The 27,540-nt window shown below is 40.9% G+C and overlaps 1 protein-coding gene across 5 annotated transcripts in view; it reads left to right on the forward strand.

Annotated features, from left to right (window-relative positions):
- KCNIP4 (potassium voltage-gated channel interacting protein 4) overlaps window positions 1-27,540 on the forward strand; it is a 1,156,450-nt gene that overhangs the window by 909,240 nt on the left and 219,670 nt on the right. Inside the window, exon 1 of one of the 5 annotated variants that reach the window (XM_011281974.3) lies at window positions 18,051-18,594. The exons of the other annotated variants lie outside the window; for them this stretch is intronic. Within the exon in view, the coding sequence (XP_011280276.2) occupies window positions 18,483-18,594 (112 nt within the window). The 5' untranslated portion in view covers window positions 18,051-18,482. Of the gene's footprint in view, window positions 1-18,050; window positions 18,595-27,540 lie in introns of those variants that run through there. 5 annotated transcript variants of the gene reach the window in all.

Consider the following 27,540-nt stretch of genomic DNA (forward strand, 5'->3'; position numbering starts at 1 on the left):
CCCAAGCTAATACTCCAGGAGTTACCCTTAAACCCTCTCCTTTCAATCACTAGTGATAAAAAAATCTTTGGAATCTTCCCTCTCTATTGCTAGTAGAATTGACCTTGCACAAGCTATACCTTCTTTTGCCTAAAATATTATAAGTCTAACCAGTTCCACCATCTTTAGTCTTGGATTCCCCTCCTCCCCTCCTTTCTTCACCCCTTAAATTTTGTTTCATAGTCCACATTGCAGCCAGAAGGAGCTAAGATACAAATCTGACAATGTCAGTCTCTGGCATAAACTCTTTAATAGTTCTTTATCAATTTCAAATGCCCTAGAATGACATATTCAGTCCTCCATGACCTGACCACTCCATATATATCTCTCTCCAACCTCCCTTCGCTATGCTTTCTAAATTGCACTTAAAATTTTTTAGTAGTATGAAATTTTCTAATAGTTCCACAAACACAGTCCTTGATTCCAGAACCCCATAATGTTGCTTGGGCTGTTGCCTTTGCCCAGAATGATCATCCCAAATTTATTAGCTTGAATAACCCTCATGCATCATTTAAGATTCTCTTGTACCACAATTTCATCTTGCTTAGAAATGTCCCTTGAACATGGATGCATGGCTATAAAAAGGAATATTCAGTTTTATTTAATAACACCATATCAGCAATAGTACCAACTCAGGTGGGCAGTTAGATACATTCTGGTCAGATCTTCCATGAACCAGCTATGTGATCTTGGACAAATCACATTGCTGCTCTGGTTCTAAATTCCCTTTTGCTTATAATGACCTTTTTAAGCTAGAAGCTTTTCAAAGACCTCTCCACCTTTCATTTTCTGTATCTTTTCACCAGGGACAAAACATCTCAGACTTGTCAATAAATCAGCAGTTTAATACAACTACAAGCCTTGTTTATTGATCACTCTTAGGTAAAGTGGCTTTTATATGAAGTCAATATATGTGTTAAATATATTCAAAGTAATTGCTTTATATACTTAAACAAATTGTCCAGTCTGCCTAGCCCCGTCTTGTGGACTGCAGCAGTTTTTTTGGGTTTTTTTGTTAGTTAGTTTTTTTTTTGTTTTTTGTTCTTGTTTTGTTTTGTTTTTTTGGTTTTCCTTCTACTGAGGAAAGATCCCAAATCTGGGAAGATAAACCTTGGCAGAAGAGAAGGAGCATAGATTTTTGAAATCAGATATGGATTCAAATCCTGACACTGGCATTTCCTTTTTGTGTGTGTGTGACCTGGAAGAAGTTACGTGACCTTTTGGTTTCTTTTTTTTTTTAATACAAAAATCAAAATAACTACTTCTAGAGGACGTATTTCAAACAAAAGTCAAACTCCTAAGAAAGTGCATGGCACACAGGAGGCACAAAGATATTACTGTTATTTTTGTTATTATGATTTTGATTATTATCATTATACTAGGTAGAAGAGAGAAGACCAGGCAATCACTGTTAGCCAAATCTTTTATTGTGTGGCAGTCATTTATACCAGCATCAGCTTACCATAAGGTGCTCTAATACTATGTTACGAAGTAATTCAAGGAGGGGCGCCTGGGTAGCTCAATCAGTTAAGCATTGACTCTTGATTTTGGCTCAGGTCATGATCCCAGGGTCCTATCCCAGGGTCATGGGATTGAGCTTTATGACTGGCTGCATGCTGAGCATTGAGCCTGCTTAAGATTCTCCCTCTCTCTCTCTCCCTCTCTCTACCCCCACCCCCCAACCCTGTCCCCCACTCACATGTGCATGCTATCTCTCTCCCATCAAAAAAAAAAAAGTAATTCAAGGATATTAGTTCAGCTCCTTTACAGATAAAGAAAAAGAAAGCCAGAGTGATTAAGTGGCTTATTCCAAAAGAATTCTCTATCAAGTATTGCTGCAGGGACCTGAATCCTATTCTCTGGGGAAAAGGTTACATACTTCCCTTTAGTTTATGTTCTCAAACGTTAGCGAGCATCCCCATCACCAGAGTGTGCACAACACGGATTGCCGCATCTCACCCAAGAAATTCTGATTCAGGAGACCTGCAGTGGATCAGAAATTTTGCATTTTTAACAGACTCCCAGGAACTGCTGTTGCTGTCCTTTGAGGAACATTGCAATAGACAACTTTGGTTCGAATTGGCTAGGAGGATTTCTTGGCTTCCTTAAACGCCTCGCACTCCGGAAGTGGCAAAGAGAGAAAGATGAGGCCATATGCCTTGATGATTCCCTACCAGGTTTTGTAGGGGGTACAGTGCTGCCAAAGAATGGAGTCTGAGCTATTCTGCCGTTCTTGCCTCTTCCTACTACGCTCGTAGACATGGAGCATTAGGTTTCAGAAAAACATGCTCCCAGATTTATTTTATAAAAATTACAGTTTGTTTTGGCTGACATGTTTATAGTCATATTTGGAGCTTGCAGATGCACATTCAAATCTGTAGTGTCTGGGATGAGAAATTGGCTCTGGTGCTCCTCACTTAACTTCTGTGCAGTAGAAAATCTTGCAGCTTTGGTAGTTTGGTGGTGGGAGAAACTACAAGACCAAATGCTGTCTGGGAAGATGATACATGGAATGCATTGAGGAATTGAACATCGTCACATTTATTTCCTCTCAGAAGAGGGAAGCAGATTACATCCCCAAAGTTCATTCGTTAAGTTGGCAGTTTAACACTCCTGGCTCATATTTCCATAGAAACAATCATGATCTTTGGCTGTTTTCTGCCTTACAAAAGGTTTTAATTGAACTTACCTGGAAACCAAATTACCATTTGTGAGATCATTTCTAAGGAGAAATGTCTTCTGCTATGTGGCAAGAAGGAAAGGGTGGTTCAACGAACAAAGAAGGAACATTTCTTGGACAAAGAGGTGTTGTGGCAGATGAGGTTCAAACTCAAGCGCCAACACATTCTGTGCAAAATCAAAAGCTCTTTAAATCTCCCTCAGGCTCCTTATCTGCTAAGAGCAGATAATATACACCTCACAGAGTCCTCGTGAGAGTAAACAGGATAATGTATGTGAAGGCTGTCTGCTACCATATCTTAACCAAAGTAGGCACTCAATAAATTACTGTTGCTGAAGGAGTGTGCATTCTCTGAGTTCTGTTTCCTCACTTCCATTGCTTTTTTCCCCTTCCTTGGGTCTGAGGTTTTTACCCACACAAGTGCAGTCACTGAAGACACAGGAAACATAAGAAGAGATGGGGCTTCAAATCCTATCTTCCTCAATCATGCATAGCAATTCTGCTAGCCCAGTTCAAATCCAAATGTTATACCTGATTCTATCTTAGCACTCAAAAAAACAAAAACCAAAAAAATCAAAACAAAACAAAACGAAACAAACCTCTCCATTTCAGGACTCACCTGCTTTGAAAGGAGGCAGATTAGTGACCTTTTGTTTTTTTCCTTTATCACTCAAATTTTTTTAGAACTTTAGTTATTTGTCATATTTTCAATTTCTGCATAAGCAATGTATGAAACAATTCCTAGGGTTTTTTCTTAGAGGAAACCGAGATTTTTTTCCTATCTATATTTTTGTTACATATAAGTATAAAATATTTAAAGGTGATACAGTACATCTATTTGTGTTAATTAAGGGGAAAAACTGTGTATACTTAAGAATGAATGTTTATTGCTTTGGTAAATATTTCAGGAAGCATTCATCAACTCATTATCTAGCACCTAGTACATGTCAAGTCTGTCCTCAGTGTTTGGGATTGTGAATGAAGCTGACAAAAATCCTGTCCAAAGACATTTTGAGTCTAGTGGGGAAAACCACATAAAGAAAATACAAAGTCTATATGATGGTGATATTTTCTAAGGAGAGTAAAAGGGTTTAGAAGAGGTGAGGGGACATTGGGGGTGAAAGAATGCAGTTATGGATAAGGCAGCTTTCAGAGGTGACTAAGGTGATAATGGAATACTGACCTGACATTGTCAAGGGAGTAAGTCATGTAGAAATCTAGATGAAGGTTGGTCCGGGTAGAGGAAACCACTAGTGAAAAGACCCTGAGGCAGGAGCATGCTTAAGATGATCAAAGCACATTGAGACCAGTGTGGCTGGAGTCCATGAGTAAAGGGGAAGCAATGAATGCTGAGATCAGAAAGTTACCATGAAGACTCATACCACATTTTGCCTGGGTCTTTACTTTTTACTTTTAGACAAATGAGAGCTATTGGAAGATTTTGAACAAGGTTGTCACATGATTTATGTTTTAAAAGGTTTACTCTGGCTATTGTTTCTATAGACTCGAACATGGGAAGGCAAGGGCCCAAGATGAGAAATGACCTAGAGGACAAAAGTCAGGAAGGAAACGATGGCGATTTGGCTCAGGGGGTGGCAGTGAGGTGCTGAAAATTGATCCAATTCTGCATAATCTTTAATGGATTTGTTAGTGATTAGTACAGTAACCTAAGAGCTTCCTACTTGGCATTACAGAATAGATAGCATAAATCTACGTGGAGAATACACCTTTCTGAGAGAGGAGGAGGTGGGGAGAGTCCAGCAAAAGCATTTGATTTTTAATGTCCATGAAAAAACGTTCTCAATTCTTTCACTCCATTCCTTGATAACAACTGAGCATTCCAAAGGTGGAGGAGGATTAAGTTGCTTCGATTACGAAATTCCAAGTTGTGATGCACATGCCTGATTTCCATCTTATCTCTAACCACTGTATTGTACAGTCACTAAACTTTATGCTTCTTGTTTCAAACCTGCATGTACCCCTTTGTTAGTCCTTTACAACATGAGTCATTTTGCAACTAATCCCAACTTTCAAGTAGAGGGGGTAAATGTTTTTGTTTTTGTTTGTGTTTGTGTTTTTTTCTGGAAACTTGCTCTTCCAGGATTCTTCCCATTTCTAGCTCTCATGGTTAATTCAGTTCTTAGTATCTAGAGATTCCATCACCTCCGTATCTCTCACATCTCCCCACATCTCCCGAGCTAGTTGGCCACGTTCCTAATTCATCTTTCACTTGGAATAGCCTCTTATTAGTCTCTTTGCCTATAGTTTAGCTACACTTACTTCCCAGTCAATTCCGTACAGAGCAACCCCAGTGATGTTTCTAAAGGACAAATGTGATGATGTCTGGCCTCTGCTTATGATCTTCCATTGGTCCCCCAACGCTCTCAAGACAAATAAGCAAATTCCTTTCGCATGCTTAAAGAGTCCCTGGGATCTGGTCCTGCTTACTTCAGCAGCCTTATATCTTGAAATACGATATTCCCCATCCAATCCATCCACTCTGTGTGACTCCTGTCCAAGCATGCCCACTCAGGTCACGGAGTTCTTGCTCATGTCTGAGACATTGCAACCACTGTTCCTTCTACCAGCAACACGGTTTCCTCATCTTTGTGTGGCCCTACTTACCCTTAAGATCTCAACTCAAGTAGCATCTTTTTTTCGAGGAAAACTGTCCAGATTCAAATGCGGGTTAAATGTCTGTCTAATGAGCTACCATGATGAATGACTGATGCTCTCACATTGTCTAACCCGCCATTGTCTAACTGCCTATTTGCTTCTCTGCATTCCCCATTGGCCTGTAGGCTCTAAGAGGGTAGGGGCTGCCTCATTCATACACATATCTCCAGCATCTGTGTCAAAGTTGGGCACATACTGGATGTTTGGTAAGACTTGTAGAATTGTCTTGGCTTTAAGTAAAAGAGCATAAGAATCATAGTTGAAAATCCCATAAAGCATTATCTTTTTCCATTCATCCTTGAACTTCAGTCCTCTGTAAATGTACACACACCTACAGCTACCTCCCCTGCCCCCTCTCCACATATACACTTGCACTTTGACCAGTCTCAAATTAATTTGTGCTAGGATCACACTTTAATTTGGAGAATGACCGGGTTTTTCATTTAACACAACAGTTAACTCTGTACTTGAAGCTCTTCTTTTAACTCCCATGAATATACTACTTTCTGAGCTCTCTTTAGATTTCTCCCACCTCTCCTGTCTGGCATTCTAGAATGCCAGCATTCTAGAATGTTGACTCCTTCCTCTTGTCTTTCTTTCTCTGTACATCTCTCTTCCCTGAATATATCTCATTCACTCTTGTCACTTCAACTATCACTTACAAGGATTAATCCAACTTTTCTGTCTAGCTCTGGCCTCTCTCCCAAGGTATAGCTTCATGTTTTATCAACCCAGAAGCTCTACTTGAATCCCTACTGGTTATTCAAATGCAATTCTATAAAAATTATAATTATCTTCACCTCCTTACATGTTCCTGTCCAGTTTCACCCAGGGATGAGTTGGAGTAGCTGCCTGGACCCTCACGAGTTTCCTTTCTCCTGAAAGGATCCCAGACCACAGGAATGGGTTTTCAGTGCTCTTCTAGGTGACCCAACTCCTGGCTACAAAAATTGATTCAGAGATATTTGCTTGACCCAAGGTGGGCCAAGCAGGGGCTCCCTTTTTGAAGTTTGAAATTTGGAGGTGGATAGATGTCATGGTTAAAAGTACCTGGAGATGAGACATGTTAAGGGCAGCATGTTCAAAGTGGAGCTGTATGAACTATTGTTGTAGCCCCTACCCCTGAGCTGCCTTCCTTCTGTCCTTTCCTTGATGGTTCTTCCTTCCAATTCATGAGTTTTATCCTTGCATCCTTTCAATCCATTTCCACCACTTTTTCCATTCTTGCACTAGTTAGAGCCAGGAAAATGTTGACAAATAAACCTCCATGTTTCACAGTCAGGTCAGATAACCTTTGACGCCTTCTGTCCTTGGTCTTGGCATCACTTGGTTCGGCCAAGTTCATCTTTCCATCTTTCTACCTGGGGATGTGACCTCTGGCTCAGACCCTTGCAGCAGCCAACTCCCTGGTTTCCCTGTCCCTGATCTCTTTTTTCTTTCATCGCTGTAGTCACTTTTGTTTTTATTATTGCCAGATAAAATCAGCAGGACACTACTGTCATCATGCCACTTCACTACCCAGAAATGTTAATTAGATCCTCATCATTCAACTCTCTTACAGATTCTTGTAATTCTTCATAGTCTGGCCTCTCTCACATTTCCAGTCTGGTAAATTTTCTCTGGAATCCACTGTGCTATGAAATGAAGTTAGCTGCTAATCTCTGATTGTGACCATTGCTGAGACAATTCATGTGGTCTCAAATGACCACATGTGGGGAAAGAACCTTGTTTTATGTCATTCATTCATTCACTTATTCATTCAACAAATAGTTATGAAAAGCCTATAGTGGCCAGGCAGTCTTCAAGGTCCTGGGGATACTGTGAGAAGATAGCATTTGCATCTAGAACAGAGTGATGAGAAAGAGCGAGAAAGAAGAAGGGGCCGTCTTGAGGGAAAGAGGAATCACAAAACACAAAGGCCTTAGGCAGGGATAATCTTGGCTTATTAAAGAACTAAAAGGCTATGTCAGGAGAGAGCTGTGGACACAGGGGGTAGGGGTTCAGAATAAAATTGGTCTCATTTGAGACCAAGGAGACGCCAGTGAGTGGTGAGGAGTTTAAATGTCATCCCCAGTGTAGCAGACAACTATTGAAAGGCCATCGCAGGGAAGTTGAATGAAAAATATACTTTTTAATCTGGCTACTGTGTACAACTAGACCAGAAAGGTATACAAGTAAAAGCAGGAAAATCAGATGAGAATCTGTTGCACGGTGGCTTGGGTCTATGGCTATGTTAGGAGGCTTAGTGACAATTCGTACTACAGAGGTTATATGTTTGAGTTAACAGAAGTTGATGGCGGGATTATATTGAGGGCTCTTGCATATTTTAGCACATTGTGGACACTCAATACATGTTGATTGAATCACTGAAGGAATGATTGAACTACTATCAATCAAACCCAGATTCCAGGAAGCATTCACTAATGACCTCCACCCACCTACTTCTCTATTCCTCTGTCTCTTCGAAATTCCCAGTGCTCTTGAAACATTTTCCTGTGAACACTAATCTTCTTCCGGGGATTTATGTGCACTCCTTACCTCCCCATCTATACTATAAGTTTCTTCATGATATTACCCCCCATAGTTCCTTGCATATTTGGCATGGCACATAATCAATGTCAACCTTTTTGAAGGATGAATGAACACATGCGTGAAAGCAATGAAATGGAAATTATGTGAAAGTCAAAGTTCTCAAATAAAGAAATGATTACTGAGCTACATACAGCATCTGAAACCTGAGGATCTTTCCAGATGGATTAAACCATTCTGCAGCTTGGTTACTTTAGGCTCTGCCTTGCTTGAAAGCCCAGGACTAACTTAGTGACCGAGAGTGTCTCTGTTTCAAAGAACCACACCCTAAGAGGCAGAGCCAGGCTGACTTGTGTGAATCAGGATGGGTTTTCATGGCTGCCTCTGTCACACACCAGTTTGCAACAAGTCTCTAGCCATTCTGAATCATGGTTTCCTCATTTGTCAAAGAGGCATAACAATAGAAATGCTTCAGAGCTGGTTTGTGAAGAAATATTACCAAGTGCTCTTATGAATAAAGCTCTTGCTATGTGTCCTACAGTCCCCCCAGTGCTTTAATTGTACAATGTACTCACCTATTTATTGCTCTGGACAACACTAGCAGCTACACACTTTTATTAACCTCATTTTATAAATCACAAATATGAGGCACTTGCCACAGCACGCAACACAGAAAAAAGCAGTCTGTAAATACTAGACATGAAAAAAAGTTCAAAACTAGATATGCAGCCAGAACACATGGCTTTAAAAAACCAGGTTTGCTGCTGTTTTTGACCACAGATGAGGAAACATAACCTCAATTTTCTCGTTTTTAAAATGGAACAATACAAGGACTAGGTGAGACAAAGTCTGTGAAAATGCAAATCTATGTAAAATTATAACAAAATCCTGCATAAATGTAGGTGTTTGGAAAGTGTTAGAGGTGATTTTTAACTCCTGTGTGTAAGCTACCAGCCCATTTAAATGCAGTGTTTTTAGCAGGAAGCATCATATGGATCTTCAAAGGAGAAAACTGCCCATTTGCCATAGTTTTGTTACTTCAGTGAACAGTCTTTGTGAGAGTCATGGTCTGTGACTTGTTTGTGTCCAGCAGATTGACAACTTTAAGTAAAATGAATACCTCGGTAGCTGAAGATGTAGGTTCATTTCTAGTCTTATGCATCGCAGGGCATCTGGGCCAGTTGGTTAAAGCATTACCCGTGAGTGCTCTTCCCCCACTTATAAAGCACCTCCTCCTCCATTATCTTTTGTGATCCTCCTGGAAATGCTGTAAAGGAGGAACATTATCCCAGTTCTTTCTTCTCCGAGGCTCCATCTCTTGTAACTCCTAGGTTAGTCCTGGGTTTACAGGAAACACCGCCTCTGCATCTAATTGCTTCTGACCACTAAAATGAAAGTAGAGTGTCCCTCGATCTGATCATTAGCTATGTCTTCTAAATTGTTTCGTGTTCCTTTTTAGTATTTTGAAATGTACTTTCTTCAGAATCCTTTCTTACTGAAAATTGGAAATTCAGAGATAGGAATGCTAATGAAAGCTGCCCTTTCCTTCCGAAAGAGAAGGTTCTTTTTCTGTACATTAAACACACACACACACACACACACACACACACGGACATATCTCAAGTGACTTGGGCCTGATGAAGTAGAGTCTACCTTTGTGGCTTTAGTTTAGGGGGTAGCTTTTCTTTTCCTAATAAAAGCAGTGTTTCTTATTAAAAGCTATTCATATATTTTAACTGTGTGGTAGACACAATAATGGCCCTCCAAAGATGGCATCCTAATCACCAGAACCCGTGGCTGTGCTAGTGACATGGCAAAGGTAATTAAAGTTGCTGATGAAATTAAGGTGCTGAGCTGATCTGAAAATAGGAAGATTATCCTGAATAATCCAGGCAGGCATGATGTAATCACAGGATGAGGGAAAGAAAGAAGCAGAACAGTCAAGTTCAGAATAATGCCAGAGAAAGACTCAGCTGGCCATTGCTGGCATTGAAGTTGGAGGTAACCACAGCCAAGGCATGCAGGCTGACTCTAGAATCTGGGAAAGGTCAGGGAACAGTTTCTCTCCTGGAGACTTTTAAAAGAACACAGCCCTGCCAACACCTTGATTTTAGCCAAAGGAAACCCATTGAAGACTTCTAACCTTGACAGCTGTGAGATAGTAAATTTGTGTTGTTTTAAGCCATCAATTTTGGGGTAATTTTTTATAGTAGCAATAGGAAACTAATACAAACTGATTTCAGCATTAGAGTCATATAAGTGTAATGATAGAAAACAAGCAATCTCCAGCAGAGACAAACTACTGACCGATTATAGGTTCTGGGAAACATGTAATTCTCAGAAGAGGAATGATTCCCTTTCCAGCCCTCTAAGCCTCTGACCTTGGAGCTGGGATAGGGAGAAAAGTTTTCCCTTACCTGTCTTTTTTCCAAATGAAATTTAGTCCCTTTTACCAAAAAGATTCATTCGGATGAAGCCCCCAGCTTCACCAGCTGCTAGTTTGTAGTGGATATTGCAAACGAGTCTTAGATGTGTCTGATTTCAGAGCACTACTAAGAGCTAGCACTCATGGGCAGTACCTGGACATATGTAACATCAGACTTGGCCTTCATGCCTCATTCGCTATGTCTTCTCCTTCTTGTGGATATTTCTGATCTCACTAGAAGAAATCTCCCTTTTCTATAGTGCATGGTCCCTCCTTGCTTCTGTCTTAGCTATTGTGCAGATGTCTTATCTTTCTGTTAGGGTGGAGAGAACACTGGACTGAGGGTCTAAAGACTTGGCTATGAATTCTAGATGTCAAGCCTGGGCCAGGCATTTAAAGAGCAATGCCTATCTACCAGGACCCACACCCTACATCCTAAACATTTACTGTGTAGGCATTCACTGAACATTTACTGTTCCTTCTTCATCCCCAGCAGGTATGTGCACACACTAAGCTCAGTGTAAAAGGGACTTCTGTTTTCACTGTGGTCTCACCTATTCTGACTTTGCAGATGATAGAAATGACCTCAGTGATAATTGTGGGGTGTGTGTGTGTGTGTGTGTGTGTGTATGAGAGAATGAATGAACAAACAAACAAGGGGGATTTAGAAGTGCTTTCAGAGAGGGTCACCTGGGTGGCTCAGTCAGTTGAGTGTCTGACTGGCTCAGGTCACGATCTCATGGTTCATGAGTTCGAGCCCTGTGTTGGGCTCTGTGCTGACAGCTGGGAGCCTGGAGCCTGCTTTGGATTCTGTGCCTCCCTCTCTCTCTGCTCTTCCTCTGCTCATGCTGTCTCTCTCTCTCTCTCTCAAAAAATTAATAAATTGTTAAAAAATTAAAAAAAAAAAGAAGTGCTCTCAGAGAAGGACCTGGAGACTTCTACAAATATTCTTTGCAGAATGGGTAGAGCAATATCCATGGAGATGCCATTCTTAGGCTTTTACAGCCATCTGCTCAATTTCCAGGCTTTGGTTGAGAAAGTGGAGGGAAAGAGACAGTCTGTATTACTAGTTATAGGGGCCCCAGAGCTTGATGGACCAGGGAAGAGGGATGAGTTCAGGAAGAATTAACCCTTTACTCAACCCTTTCCTATAGTCTGGTTTACTTCTATTTTAGATCTTATCTCCCAGAAAGTCTGAAAATGTCACAAGCAGAAAACAGGCCACCTTAGATCTGTGTTCTTAACTCTCACAGGGCATTGCTTACCTCTTCCCTCATGTCTCCCCCTTCTTTTTCTTCTTCTCTTCTCTCATCCCTTCAATTCTTCTTCCTCTCCCTTATCTCCTGAGCCCCTGCCCTCATCTCATTTGTCTTTTCTTTGCCCTCTTGATCTCCTTTCCAGGAAAGAACTTGATAATAAGCATTTACATTTCAAGGTGAGGTAAGTGCCACACCACCTGCTACCTTTCTGGAAGCCATTTGCATTCTTTTGCCGTTTGTATTTTAAATCTTGTCTCTCTTTGTTTTGTAGGGCCACAATCAGAACAAAATAAAACAAAAGTAGTGATCTTTACAAATGATACCCCATGGATGTAAGAATACTGAAGCTTGAGTGAGAATTTCTGAGGCTAAATCCCAGCTCCTTGACATCTAGCATGTAATTGTCAGGGAGGAAAAAAATATTTCTTCTACCCTCTTAGGTTCAGTTTCTGGAGGCCTGCAAATTAGATAAACAAAAGACATATTAACAGAAGAAAAGGCATACCATTTTTATTTTATATGTATGGACATTCACCGAAAAGAAGTAAAACTCATAGAAACAAGCAATTAGATTCCAAGGCTTATTGCCACTTTAACAAAAGAAAGGGAGTTTGGGCTTCAAGGGATGATAAATCGTGGGGAAATGACTAGGAAGTATATGAGGGAAACTAATAAAAGACAAGGCTTCTTTTAGTTAGGATATTTTATGCAGACTGATCATGGTGCTGACTCTCAATCCCCATTGATAAGAGTAGCTTTCTGATTCCTTGTACAGAAGGGTTGGGCAGCTTCACAAAGGGAAATTTATGCCACGGTTGGGGAGATAAGAGGAGGACTGAGAAATCTTGCATTTGCTGATTCTCACATGCCTTGAGCTCAACATAATCATTATGCCAAAGTAGCATATTTTGGAGTGGCATATTCTGATTTTTTTCTTTTTATAATCTTGGGCAAGTTACTTAAGCGCTGGCATTCCAGTGTCCTCACCTATAAAATGGGATTAGTAATTATACCTAATGTTTGGTGGGTTGCAGTGATTCAATGAGAGAGTTTGTGTAATGTACACAGTACAGTTACATGGAAAAGGAAACCAGCTCAGGCAAAAAGTCATAAACTGTAGGGAGATTATGTTCTTGGGAATGTTTCCTGGTTGAATTTCCAAATAATATGCTAATTTGTTTTTATATACTGCATAAGTTTTGATTATACATGAGACCTATGTTCAAGATACATTAGTGCGATATTGCTAGACATTTCTTAAAGTGGAAGTTATCCCCCCCTCCCCACTTACGGACTCAATAGGCACTCAGGCCAGAAGGTTGGATGCTTAATTGTTTAATGGACAAACATATACATATTTTAAAGAAATCCATTCCAGACGCATTTAGGAACCTTTCAGAATGAGCCCTGCAGCTAAGTGAAACAGCGTGAGTCCTGACATGTTTGAGTAGAAAGTTTATCTGGAGAACATTTAGGGATCTTTCCAAGTAATTGAGAAACCCCAAGACAGAGGGACGTGATATAGTTTGGGGTGGAGGTGAGCACTGGGGATAAAACTGAAGGCACAGGGAAGCGAATAGCTTTCGTCATTTTGGTGAGAAAGTCTTAAATTTAGAAGAGATACTGTCACACACCAACCCTGTCCTCATTACTTGCTCTATTAAGATGTTAAGAGGCCTCTTAACAACAATTTTCCAGCCCCATTTTTCTTCCCTGCTTCAGAGGCCTCAGTGCAGCTCTGCACTATGAATTATGCCCTAATGTGGGCCCATTTCTACTCCTGGGAAAGTCATTCCTCCTCTCCTCGCTTGTTTTTAAAAACCTAGATTAGGGGCACCTGGACGGCTCAGTCAGTTGAGCATCTAACTCTTAATTCAGCTCAGTTCATGATCTCACGGTTTGGGAGTTTGAGATCTCAGTCCGCTCTGTGCTAACAGCATGAAGCTGGCTTGGGATTCTCTCTCTGCCCTTCCTTCATGCTTTCTTTCTCTCCCAGAATAAATAAATAAACTCCTAAAAATAAAATAAAATAAAATCCTAGATTAAGCTTCTATCTTCAGTGGAATCTTCTAGATAATGCCAACCACATTGAGGCCTTGCTCCCCCTACATCCTACTTCCTGTGTGTGGAATCTGATGCCCAGGATACCCAAGTTCAAATCCCAACTCTGCCAAGTCCTATCTATAAGACTTTGGGCTGATTGCTTAATCTTTTAAAGCCCGAACTTTCTCCTTGAAACCAGAGCAAAAATATAGATCTCATAGAATTATGAAAAAATTAAAGTAGTTAATAGGTGTGAAGATTTTAGAATAGTGCCTGACACTTACACCTTCTGCATAACTTTTAGCAGACATAATGGAGTAAATCAGGTATAAATCATGGCTGTGCCCCCTTATTGAACATAACTTTGTAAAAATAATCTAAATGACCCTCAGCTTTATTTATTTTTATTTTTATTTTTTTTGCAATAGGAATAATAACACTTCCCTTATTAGTGTAAGGTAAGATTAAATAAATTTATACATGTAAAATACATAATATGGTACCGGGCTTAGAGTCAGTGAGAAGGAGATGTTAGTTTATTCCTTTGACACTTTTCTTTTGGTGTGGGAAACAGATCTTTACTGGACATCCACCACAACATACAGAAAGGAGTGAGCCTAAGAATAAGGAGAGGAAGTCGAGGCATATTTTAATGTAACAAACTAGGTTGGGGCTAAGAAGCTACTGTAATAAAATTATAGAGCCATCACCTGGAATTATTTATTTATTTATTTATTTATTTATTTATTTATTTATTTTTAAAAATTTTTTAAGGTTTATTCATTTTTTGATATAGACAGAGCGTGAGTGAGGAAGGGGCAGAGAGAGAGGGAGACACAGAATCTGAAGCAGGCTCCAGGCTCTGAGCTGTCAGCACAGAGCCAGACATGGGGCTCAAACTCACAGACAGTGAGATCATGACCTGAGATGAAGTCAGACGCCTAACCAACTGAGCCACCCAGGCACCCCTGGAATTATTTTTTTAGAAACACATAGCCACTTGTTATTTCCCAAGATTGCCCTAGAAATACACTCTTCCTCAGGTGTCCCCCAGTTCCCTAGACTGGTCAGATGATAATGAAACTCATAATTGGCACTGTTAGCTTCCAGAATCCTGCTGTGGAGGGGTGCCTGTGACAGAGCCCCTGGCATTCTTGAGAGCCAGAAGATCCTGTAGCTGGAACTAACAGGACGAGCTTAGAAAACCAAGTGGTAGAGGTAGCTAATGCAGATGGGGATTGGCTGGGCTGCCAAGACTCTCGGTTCATGGATCTCATGTTAGGAATGCCATCGTTCTGAAGCGAAGTCCTGCCTGGAATCAACAAAATTATGTCCGTGGGCCTTTTTGTGAATTTCAAAGATGGTGGGGATTTCTTTCCAGGAAAATGAGATGTGACAATTTAAAAATTCTTTGCCTAAGTCTATAAATCAAGAATTCAGTGGAAAACTATTTTCTGAAACCTGCTGAGGGGTATAAAAGGAGAATCATGAATTTCGGAATCAGACAAAGCAGTGTTTAAATTCTGCATTTTGGGGCGCCTGGATGGCTCAGTCGGTTGAGAGTCTGACTTCGGCTCGGGTCATGATCTCGTGGTTGACGAGTTTGAGCCCCGCATCAGGCTCCGTGTTGACAGCTCAGAGCCTGAAGCCTGCTTCGGACTCTGCTTCTCTCTCTCTCTCTGCCCCTCCCCCACTCATTCTCTGTCTCAAAAATAAAATAAACATTAAAAAAATTTAAATTCTGCGTCTAGAGCTTTTTAGCTGTGTCACATTGGTCAGATCATATCACTTCTCTGTACCTTAGTTGTTTTTCTTTTTTAAACTTTAATATGACATGGTATAGGATTAAAAGACATAGTTACAGCTAACTTGACCTAATTAATTTCTTTAATTTTTTTTAACCTTTGGATGTCCTATAGCCAAATGTTTGCAGGAATTTCAGAGAATGGATACTTAAAACGTTTCCTTACCAGTCATCGTCCAAGGACTGCTTCCCCTTCACTGGCTTGCTGACAAACTGAAAACAACCTGTTTAGATAGATAGGTGGTTGGGCAAGTAGACAGATATTGCCCATAAACATATAACCTAAAATGAAAAGCACCATCATAAAAGCCAACTTGGTGGCCCGAGTGTATTTCAGGTGCCCAGAGAGGGTGCTAGGACCAGTGAGAAGCAAAGTCTCTTCATCCGTCTAGACCCACCAGAGCCTCTAAAGTGTTGGCCTTGCCACCTGCTGAGCAGGAACCTGACTCAGTTTTCCACAGGTAACTCTCCTATTAATAACAAGAAGGGGGGCAGGTGCACTCCCATCTTGAACTTGGAAAACTGAAACTCAGAGATGCAGCAGCTTCCCCAAGGTCACACAGCAAGCGAGAAGTGACAGAACCAGGATTTAACCTAAGACTGTGTGCCCCAAAGCCTGTGTATGATGTGTAACTTCTAATAATAATGAGAACTACCGTTTTTATGGTTACCTCTTCTATAAAGTCTCCCTCCCATTATCACCACCCATCTCTCCCCACGTGAAGCTGGCTCTTCATTCTTGTGCCCCCACTGTACTTCACAGAGAGATCTCTTCAAGTGCTAGTGCATTTATCAGTCAAGTTCGAGTTCATGCCTGCCTCCTTTATTATATCATACGTCCCCACAGGATAGGATTGGACATCATTTGCCATTTTATCATTCATGTACTGTTGCTCGTAGTACCAGGTTAATAAATGTTAATGAATAACCAAATGAATGAATTAATGCCTATTGCCTACCAAGCACTCAGCCCACCACAGCTTTGACAGGACAACCTCTTTATGCTTCAGTTTCCTTGCCTATAAAATGAAGATGATCATAACACCTACCAAACAGAGTTGTGGGGATGAGTTAATTGTTGATAAATTACATACTCTTGATGAGCACATACTAAATGCTCAGTAAATGTTAGCCATTATTACCACCACACTTAATTCCCACAATTCCCTTTATGTTTAAAATTTTTTTTAATACTTATTTATTTTTGAGAGCTGGAGAGACAGAGCGTGAGTGGGGGAGGGGCAGAGAGCGAGGGAGACACAGAATCCAAAGCAGGATCCAGGCTTTGAGCTGCCAGCACAGAGACTGACATGGGGCTCCAACTCACGGACCATGAGATCATGACCTGAGCCGAAGTCAGATGCTAACCAACGCTAACCACCAAGGTGCCCACCCCTCACAATTCCCTTTAAATTTTTTTAAATTTTATTATTTATTTTGAGAGAGAGAGGGAAAGTGTGAGAAGGGCAGAGAGAGAGAGAGAGGGAGAGACAATCCCAAGCAGGCTCTGTGCTATCAGCTGATAGCACAGAGCCTGTCGTGGGGCTTGAACCCACAAACTGTGAGATCATGATCTGAGCCAAATGGAGAGTTGGAAGCTTAACCAACTGAGCCAGCCAGGCACCCCTAAATGGAGAACTTTAAATAAGGTATTACAATCTCAGTTTCACAGAAAAGGAACTGATTTCAGAGAGACTAAGGTTCTTAAAGAAAATCACATAGCCAGAAAGTAGCAGAACCAGGAAATGCCCCCCAGGGTCTAAGATATTTTTCATAAACCCTTATTTTCATAGTGAGCTCCAGGGCCTAAAACCTCTTTTACATACAGGGTCCCAAATGATTCTCTTCACCAGCACTGTGGGCCTGGGCTTCAGCCGAGAGGAAGAAATTGGCAGGTGATTAAACCAATGTGGTCCTGATAGCCCAGAGTCCTAGACCATTCCACAAAGCTGGCTAGGATGTTTGGTGGGTTTTGTGGCAGAACACCCCATGGGATCCTTCAGGACACCCTAACCCACCCTTTCCTGATAAGAGTCATCTAGCTTCTTGTTCTTGATCCAGAACGCTCTGAATCAGACTGTCCACAAGAGAGCATTTTTAAAAAAACACCCCTGGGTGATTTTTATGATCAGGGAAGTTTGTGAAACTTGGCTTTGAAAGGAGGATAGTGCAGTCCCCCTCCAGCGGGCAGTTACTGAACATCAGTGTTCCTACAAGGTTCTGCTCTGCCCCCATCCTCCACCCCTTCATGTTTGTAAATATAAGGACTAAATCAGACTCCCTAAAAATGTTCTCCTGTGTCAGCGGGGACCACATAGCCCCAGTGGGGTGGCAGGTGGGAGGCGGCTTGGATGCTCCCGGGTGACAAAGACACTGAATCATGGTTCTTTTGCTCCTGCACTTTTCTCCCTAGAAAAAGTGCCCAAGGGCTTCCATGGGGGGCTTTCTGGAAGGGGCTGTAGGCAGCAGCCGCGAAAGCTGATTTTGTCCCAGCATCCCAAGAGGGGGCTGAGCTGTCTGGCGCAAGCTCCGGGAGGCGAGAGCCGCTGCTTTGGCGAAAAGGGGGCATTCGGCGGCTTCCCAGGCAGCAAACTAGCGCGCAGCCAGCCTGCCCAGCCCGCGCCGCGTCGTCAGCGCGTGGAGCGCGGCCGTGCTCTCCGGGGCAAGTTTCCTGGGAGTGTCCCTCCTCTCCACGGACACAGCAAAGTCCCCCGTTCTCCAACAGATGCTCCCCTCGCAGCCCTAAGTGCAAGGACCCGCTGGCGGCCGCGCAGAGCCGGGAGGCCGGCGCGCTGTGGTTGGGGGGACCCCCCTAGGAAATGCCAGCATCAGCATGAGAGGCTGGACTCCAGCCCGGGTCGGTCCTCACCCCGGGGGGCCGCTGCTCCGCCCGGTGCGTCTGCGAGGAGCTGCTCACTTTTCCCCCTCGCGAGTCTTTGTTCCAAGCCAGAGCTTGCTCGGATTCTCTAATTAACTCCCTCCGCTCCAAAGGGGGCCGGAGGCTGGGATGCTCTGCCAGCTTGAAAGATGTTGACTCTCGAGTGGGAGTCGGAAGGACTGCAAACAGTGGGTATTGTTGTGATTATATGTGCATCTCTGAAGCTGCTTCATTTGCTGGGACTGATTGATTTTTCCGAAGGTAAAGTGGTCGCTCCCACTCTGTGCGGTTGGTCAGGTCTGGTTCAGAACTGGATACAGACGCTGCAGAAGTTGAGGAGGCTTACTTAATACCCAAAGTCAAAGTTTTAAAATATTGCATGCTTGACATGGAGCAGCCTAGCACTGGACAGTTCGTTTCTGTTTACCGAGATATTTGACATTGGGAGGGAAGAGATACTGTACCCGCGGTCTTTCTGTTTGAAAGCTATTGAGTGCAGGGTGATATTGTGGGTTAAATATATTTCCATGGTGCCAAGTTAGGGCTCTACTCTGGGGTGGTAATACAGGTTGTTTTTTGGTCATCAAGTTCATGATGGCTACCACGCCTTAATGTCATTAAGAATTCCATTCTCTGGAGGAGTACCCTGATTTGTGAGGGAAATATCTGTGTGTGCCTCATTAGTTAGGAGGTGCGGGGGTGGAGCTGAGTTGTTGATTATGATATAAAATGGGTAAGCGTTTCGGTTAAAATTGAGTTAATGGGTGCTTAGCAAAGATGTGCTTCGAACACTTAATTTGCAAAAGTGTTTCATTTACATTTCCCAGTGAGCCACTTTGCTCATTTGTCTTTTGAGTGGGAGCTCCTATGCACGGGACATCGTTGTTGCTACCAACAAGTATTTTATCCACCTAATATAAATTTTACTACTCATATCAATTTTATTATTCAAGGATGGGGGTAAAAAATGTTGATTAACTTTGCTTTAACAATTTGAATAGGTGTGTGTGTGTGTGTGTGTGTATGTGTGTGTGAATATATATATATATATGTATATATATATATATATATATACACTCTATATATGCACATGTATTTTTTCATGAAATAGTTTTTCTGCTGAAATGACATACTTTGAATCATTTAAACCTCAGCATTCAAGATCAGTTCTACATCTAAGCTCTCCTTTCTTCTCAAGCGAAAGAATGGAGTTCCTAAGACACTTGCTAATATTCCTTCTGGATCAGGATTCGATCTTCTATTGCCGAGTTATTTATGGCTATTCACTTCTCACATTGTGTGTAATGTTGGAAGATGATGGAAATATTTAGCCTGCCCATGCTTAGCTAAAATGACATCATCCCAAACTATATCCGGTACACAGGTTGTTTCTGCTAATATGTTATAATGGTCAATGTATTTTATCTTTAGGAAGTCTTTTTTTTTTTTAACAAAGTTTAAAATGTTTGTTTGTTAGGTTCTAACTGTTTAGATCACTATAAGAACGTAAGAAGTTCCCATTTGATTTTCATATCGTCTTGTAAGTATTCTCACTCTGTGGTAAGTTCTGTTTAGGCACACAATAGAATAATGTATTGGGATTAAATAAAACTTCAGAAATTAATTTCTTCCTTTTCTCACATTACACGGTGATTGTATTTAACCCCTGGAAGGAAAACAATGCATAAGCAAACTTCTTCAAGTACTACACTATAATCTTGCATTATTTTGAGATTCTGCCTCAGTGTACTAACGTTGTTATCATAATAAAATGCAGATGAGATCATTGCAATTTCTTTGATGGGAATAATTTCCTTCTGTTAAATTTTATCACTATATTAGTTTTTGTTCTCTGAACTTGGTTGAGCCATAGTCACCCAAATTAAGTGCATAATACTCAACATAGTTTGGTTTCATAGCTAGATGTAGCATTCACTAAAGGAAAACAGCCATGGGGGTATTGAGGAAGTCAACCTTCACAGAACTCTGGGGTAGCACACAGTTCTTTCACTGCCAATGTTGACAAGGTACGCATTTAAAGTCAGAGTCCCCAGGTTTAAGACCCCTACACATGACTCAGCTTTTATTCTTTTATGTCACTTTTTATGTCACTTAAAGTTGACAGTTTTCAGATGAAACCTTCAATTTGACTTCCAACAATATGAAAAGTAGAATTGTAAACCAGACTCCCTCAACTAGAATCACAGAATTTTGAGCTAGTCCAAATGTCTTTTTTGGGATGGATATCCATATTCATATTCGATTACTACTATATCCATATATGAATCTATATTTCTATACACACACCTACATATAGATGACGTACCTACACATTTATAGATATTATTTAAAATGTTGAATAAGCTGGGGCAAACTTGGATTCAATATGTAGGCCTTATCATGTTACAATACAAAGATATAGGTTACCATCATGCACGAGGTATAACCAATTTTACTTCACAAATCAATCCTTTTTTGTTATGAAGCTCATATTAGAAAATTCTGCTCTAGTTCAACTCTTTCATTTTATGTAGGAGAACAGCTACAGCCCAGAGAGGTTAACTGATTTATCAGAAGGCAAAACTAACTGAAGGAGAAACAGGACCAAAACTAAGGACTACTGAGCACTTCATGGTTCTGTTCCTACTAGAACACCCTTTTTACTTATTTCTCTTCCCTAATATTGGAAAAGAGAGTTAATGAAAACACATGTGGGAAGTGTTCTGAATTCTGGAATCTTGTCCTGAACTGTCTACTAACACTCTGAAGAATATCTGAGGGAAATACATTCACAAGAAATAATATTACACACTAGCCACACAGTTTCTGCAAGGCATTCAGCCCAATACAAGTGTGGGACCCAAGAATGGCATTTAAGTGAGCTATGCCTGACCACTGACTGTATCATAGAGTGGAGGCAGGATTAGAACAAAAGCAAGCCAACTGGTGTCCTGATCGTCTTTGCCTCTAAGACTTGCCCAACATTTTGACTGTGACACATAGTCAATGGCAATGAATCCATAATCCAGGTAGAATCCAACAGTGAGATCGAATAAGACCATGAGAACTCTGGCCTAAGCCACCTGTCTGTGTTTTCTAAGGCTGTGGCATATCCAAGCAGAAACAGACTTAGGCTGTATGATCTCCAGCCAGGTGGAGGAATAAGAAAAAGTCACAAAATACAGAGAAAGTCACAAAATATCATCCTTTCTACCTGCAAATGATAAGGCATCCCAAAGGGCTATCCCCATGTATACTGCTAAACTTTTCACTGACTGCACTAGAAAATACAGCCCAGGATAAGGCCAGGGAACTAACCATTCTTTTTCATGGAGAAATGAAGATGAGACCCGGAGCAGAGCTGTGAGCTTTTAGGCCACGTTGAACTTTTATACTATCCTCATGGCAATGATTCTTCTCTGGTACAACAGTAGAGTATTTTATTTAGTATGACTGTGCATTGATTTACTTAGAAAGCAGTTCTGAGTCTGTTTGAATGAGAGAGTCTATATTAGTGTTGGGATAAAGCAATGCTACCTTAGTATCATCGTCTCCAATGGCTAGTGAAAATTAGCCATGGGTAGAAAAGAATAAAGGGAAACATTTCTGCTCCCACCTAAATGAGATTCCGATTTTGATAAAATCTTATTTTAAAAATGTAATTCTCTTTCAGTTGAAATTCAACATTTAGAAAACAAAAGCAATTTGTAAAGAGGATTCAAAAGACTAATGGGATTTTAATATGATGATTTGAGGTTTTCCACATATCCACTCACTACTAAGGAGAACAAGGAGGGACACTCCGAAAGTGAATCTCACTGTGTCGTAGATTAGTCTATAATATATTTCCTTTTGAGTTCTAAACATGTGCAGATTTCTCCATTAAGCTGAGACAGTAGAGAGGTGTGCAAGATGAGCATTAAAAGAATGTACCCTCAGTAAACTTACAGTCTAGGAAAAGAAACTAATTACCAGACAAGACAGAAGGGGATAAACGGACATAAGCAAGAAATGGCCTGTAGAGGCATAGATGGGGTGGTGCCTCTTGAAAGGGCTCAGAGGAAGGCTTCATGGAAGGTAACAGTTGTACAGGACTTTGCAATGTGAGAAGGGCTTCCCAAATTGGAGGAGGGGAGGACATTCTAGGTTAAGCAAAGATCTTGAGCTGTGCCCCTAAGCACTGACAAGAGGTAGCTTTCATGGATAAGGGCAGTGGCTTTTGCAGACATGGGTGTTGAAAGTTGAAATGGGAGATATAGCAGAGGGGGTGACTTGAAGCTCAATGCTAAGAGTGTATGCTTGCTCTTTAACCCGTGAAGAACCACTGATTCAAAGTCTTCCACTTTGGGGAAACAAATGAGTAACGTAGCAGACCACTGTTTGAGGTGGGTCTTTCTGGGAGTAGGTGAAGATTTGTAGTAAAATAATGGAAGCAGATGCTAGTAATGCTCTTGGAATAATTCAGGTGAAAGACAATAGGGCAAAAATCTATAGATCCCCTTTCTCAATAAAATACATAATGTGAACTGTCAACTTCCAGTTTTTCCAGAAATTCGTGTTTAGTATAACATCCTTGGCCTGCACTTGTTCCGACAGAGCATAATTATATTTTATTTTAGGGCAACGTTTTAGACCTTAAATATCTTTTTTAAGAGAAGATAAAAGAAGTGTGGAGCACACAGAGGTCATAGTTATAGATACAGTAGCGCCACTTACCATAGGAATGTAACAGTTCTGATATGTATATTGACATCTTGCAAGGTCTTCAATTATTTTGAACTTTTTATTTTGGAAAAAGGCACAGAGCAAAGTGTAGAGAGTAGTGTAATGCACTGCCCCACACCCCTCAATAATGACCATCACTTTGCCATTTGTGTTCCAGCAGTGACTTGCATTTAAAAAATATTTCTCTATTGTCTACAATATTCCAGGCACTCTGCTAGGCCCAGGATACAAAGATGATATAAAGATCGTCTCTACCATCACAGAACTCTCATTTGTATAAGGAGATGGGAAATATAAACAAAGAAAAGGCGATGCATTATGGTAGACAGATCAACATAAGTAAGTCCAAGATATAGAAAAAGAATGGAAAGAAATTAAGTCCAAGTGGAAGGGCTAGAAGTGATCAGAAATGACTCCCTGGAGGAGTTGGCTTTTAGCTAGATTTTTATGGTTAAAGAAATTTTATCATAGTCATATGCCAGCAATGGTGTATTCAGGGCTCTGGGTAAGGTAATACCATAGACCAACACAGGGACGTGATACACAATGTGGAATTCCTGGAGCAATAACAACAAAAAATGTCAGAGGGAATTAGCACAGGTTTATTCCTTCTCCTTGATGATGTAATTATCAGTGCTATCTACCACAATGCTTGGTATATAGAAGACACTCAAAACATCACGGTGTGAGTGCCATTTACTGTCACAGAAGAATGGTGCCTGTGCACTTCTACTTACGCTACATAATTGAGGGCCTCCAGTGCCTCTTTCAAGTTTCCATGGTAGCCTGGAAACTGTTGATTAGTTGGCTACATTGTTTTATTTTTTTATTTTTTTCTATGAGGGAGATTTCAGATCAAAATCCTACTGCAGAGTAGAGATACCCATGTACCAGAGGCATCTGGAGCAGCTGTTCATTAGAACCCCACGGCCATGGGAAATAATTCCAAATGCGATACCCAGCAGTGAGTTGGAAAAGCCCAGCTTACATGGGCTTTGATTTGGCAGGGAAAGTAGCCCTTTCAATTTTACAACTGGAAAAAAAAAAACACATAAATGTGCAAGTGAAATTGAACAAATATATATCAAGCACCTACTGTGTGAAGGAGGATAGAGGAAAAAGGGGTATTTTACTGTCCTTAAAAGTTTTCAAATTGAGATTTTTTTTTCCAATTAGACTCCAAACATGAATAACAAATCCAAGACTAAAAAGGGTCTGGTGAGAGGGAGAAAGGGTTTTGGAAAACTCGAAGAGAAGAGCCTTCCCATCCAGTTGGAAGTTTTCAGGGAAGTCTGCAAGAAGACACAGTGTGGCATTGGATCAAAAGACTGACAGAAACTGGAGGCTATGAATTGTAATTTAGAAAAGAACAGTCATTTCCTGAAATCGTTGTTTGTAATCAGGTTCCTTCTAAAAGTCCATTAATCCATTTAAGACCCCAAGTGTCTGCTCTGGATCTGGCATCATGCTCAGTACTGATTGGTTTGGGGAATATTATTTTTCAGTTTTGCTTACTTTGGGAACCCATTCCCCACCCCAGCTAGAAACAGAGAGCTGGAATCTTAACGGGGAGGAGAGATGAAGGTGAAGAAGTTGTACATTTCAATGGCCTCTAGCCAAGGTCATCAGGAGCACACCTGTGGTTGAACAATTTGGCTTCGTTGCTCTTTGCAGAGATGGGGAAGACATACCATGGAAAGCAGTGAGACATCTCAGTAAGGAGGTATTAGAAAGGACTTGACAGTATTTGAGCTTGTGTCAGGGGATTATGATTTTGGAAGTGGGGCTTTGCTCTGGATTGAATTAAGTCAAGAAGCCAGGCTAATTCCATGGTCGAGTATCTCAATAAATCTTATCTATAAGCAGTGAAGACTAGACAGAGGCCAAAGCTGTAATTGGCAAAGAATCAAGCTATAGTGACTAGGATGGGGGGCATTTGGTCATTTTTGTGGCTTACACGGAGTTCATATTTATGCCTCTTCTCACATATAATTACAGAGTGGTCTTGTTTTTGTCTTGATTGATCAAAGGTAGAGAGTGATCTTGTCTGATGCTGATATTCTGTGAGATTGGACTTGCTTAAATTCACTAAGGGAACACGAAGGCCCAGTTGATAAAGCAGGGCAGCTCCCTCAGAATGGAAGGGGTCCGTTTTCTCCTCACACATGATCAGAAGGAGGGCAGAGTAAGGTGAGAGGCAGATGTATAGGGTATATAGCAGACAGATCTAAGTTTAAAGTTTACCTTCCTGAGCTTGAGTTCCTTCTTCTGCAAAATGAGGCCAATAAATCCAACCTTTCAAGATTGTTCTACGGAATACAAAAATATAAGTGAAACGTGTAGCTAGTGCCTTGAAGACAAATAGGAGCCAATAAATAAATGCCTTGCTTGTAATTATGTTGGGATAAGGTGTTCAAATTCCTTGAGTTATACCAGTGGTTCTCAAATTTTACTGTGTATCAAAATTACCTACATGACTTGTTAGACCACAGATTGCTGGACTCTATCCTCAAAGTTTCTGATTCACTAAGTCTAGGTTAGGGTCTGAGAATTCACATTTCTAAGGATTTCTCACTTTAAGCTAACACAGCTGTCAAGGGCCAGCGCTTGGAGAAACACCGAGTTAGGCAATAAACCCATAATGTGAGCAATGTGCTCGCGGAGTTCTTTGGCACCTGTTAAACTTTATTCTGGAGCAGTGATGAGACTTTTGTTCTATAGTAAATATTTTAGGCTTTGAGGACATGCTGTCTATTATAACTATTCAACTCCGTTACGGTACAGAAGCAGCCGTAGGCAATATACAAATGAATACTCGTGGCTATGCTCTGATAAAACTTTCTTGATAGACATGCAAATCTGAACATCATATAATTATTCTGTCACAAGATATCATTTTTGTAGTTTTATTTTTTAACCTTTTAAATGTAAAACAATGCTTAGCATGCAGAGAATGCAAACAGACAGCAGGATCAATTTGGCCTGTCACTGTAATTTGCCAACCCCTATTCTAGAGCTGGCAGTAAAGGAACCCATTGAGAAGGGATCTGAGGTTGGGGAGATATTGCTTTTTGGAGACTTGTCTAGATTTTCTGAGCCCTCAGTCTCATTGAATGGAGAGGGGTCTAGTCCCTTTTTGGGGTTTGATGAAATTATCTGCCAAATCAGCAAATAATTTGAATTAGCATGTATGTGTTTGTCCAATAAAATGTGTTCTCTTCCCTGATTCCGCATATTCAGGCCAATGTAGAGGTCATTATATAAAGTAAGGCATCCGCATGATTTTGTCACACAATGAGTCAGCGCTGGGGCTAGACATTTTGGGATGCCCTCTTACTGCTTTTCATTTTAGGTATCGTTGCCTCTAGGACAGGTGGCATTATTCCCTTTCCATTTCTTGAAAATGAAAGATATTCAAATCCTGAGTCAGATCACATTTCTCGAAGTGAGACAGACCTGAAGTCACTACATATCTCTACCTTTCACTGGCCACATGGTCTCAGTCAAGGTTTATTTTCCACTGTGACCTCAGTTTTCTCACATGTAAAATGGGGAGAATAATAGTAACTACGTCATAAGAGTATCGTGAGAAGAAAATTAAGTATCTGTTACAATTCTGCTTAGCCCAGTGCCTGGAGCTGAGAGTTCAACAAATACTGAGTATTCTAACATTAGTATCACGGCTGTCTTTGTTCTTCACATCCATCATACCTGTTCCTAAACACGGTCATTCATTCAGTCTCTTAAAGAACAAAAACTCAACTGAGTAAATAGGAAGGTCTAAATAGCTTTGTTAAATGATTCATGAATCTGGCAGCGTCCCATCTAGCAAGCAGAGGGGGCTCTGAGGAGTTGTATGAAATGCAAGGTTTTTATGGGAAGGAAAGTGGGGCAAAGAGTTAATAGCAGAAGAAAAGAAAGGATTTTTCCAGGCAAAGTCGATTTCCTTAGGGGGAAGACCAAGGAACATTATCACACAGAATAAGTCATCTTCCTTTGAGGGATGGAGGGCACTCCTGTGACAAATTACCTCATTGGTGCTTATCAGAAAATCCCTGACTGACAGGTTAAAACTTACATTTCTGGGAGAGGTTGAAACTGCAGTTAGTTAAGGCATTAAGCCCTGGTTTGATGACTTGGCCTATGTGACACCATCTTGGGCATGTTCTGTTCTTTTAACAAATTATCCATGAAAGAAAGGTTTTTAAATGTAATCCTTGTACCAGGCACTGTGCTAGTAATTGGGAACTGAAAGCACAGATTTGGTGAATAGGGGTTTATATACAAATGAACATGCAAACACATCGGTTTAGTAAATTGCCCCGGTCTCACATCTGTGCAAGGATGTGCGTGTCCCTCCAGGGACACACGGAAGAGACTGACTAGTCAGTCCTATTTAGAAAGGGGTGGAGGTTCAGGAAGGACTCGCAAAGGTGAGCTTTGAACTAAATCTGGGTGACACTTTTAGCACTCGGTATCACT

This window comes from Felis catus, chromosome B1 (assembly GCF_018350175.1).
Source record: "Felis catus isolate Fca126 chromosome B1, F.catus_Fca126_mat1.0, whole genome shotgun sequence".
NCBI classification, from domain to species: Eukaryota; Metazoa; Chordata; class Mammalia; order Carnivora; family Felidae; genus Felis; species Felis catus.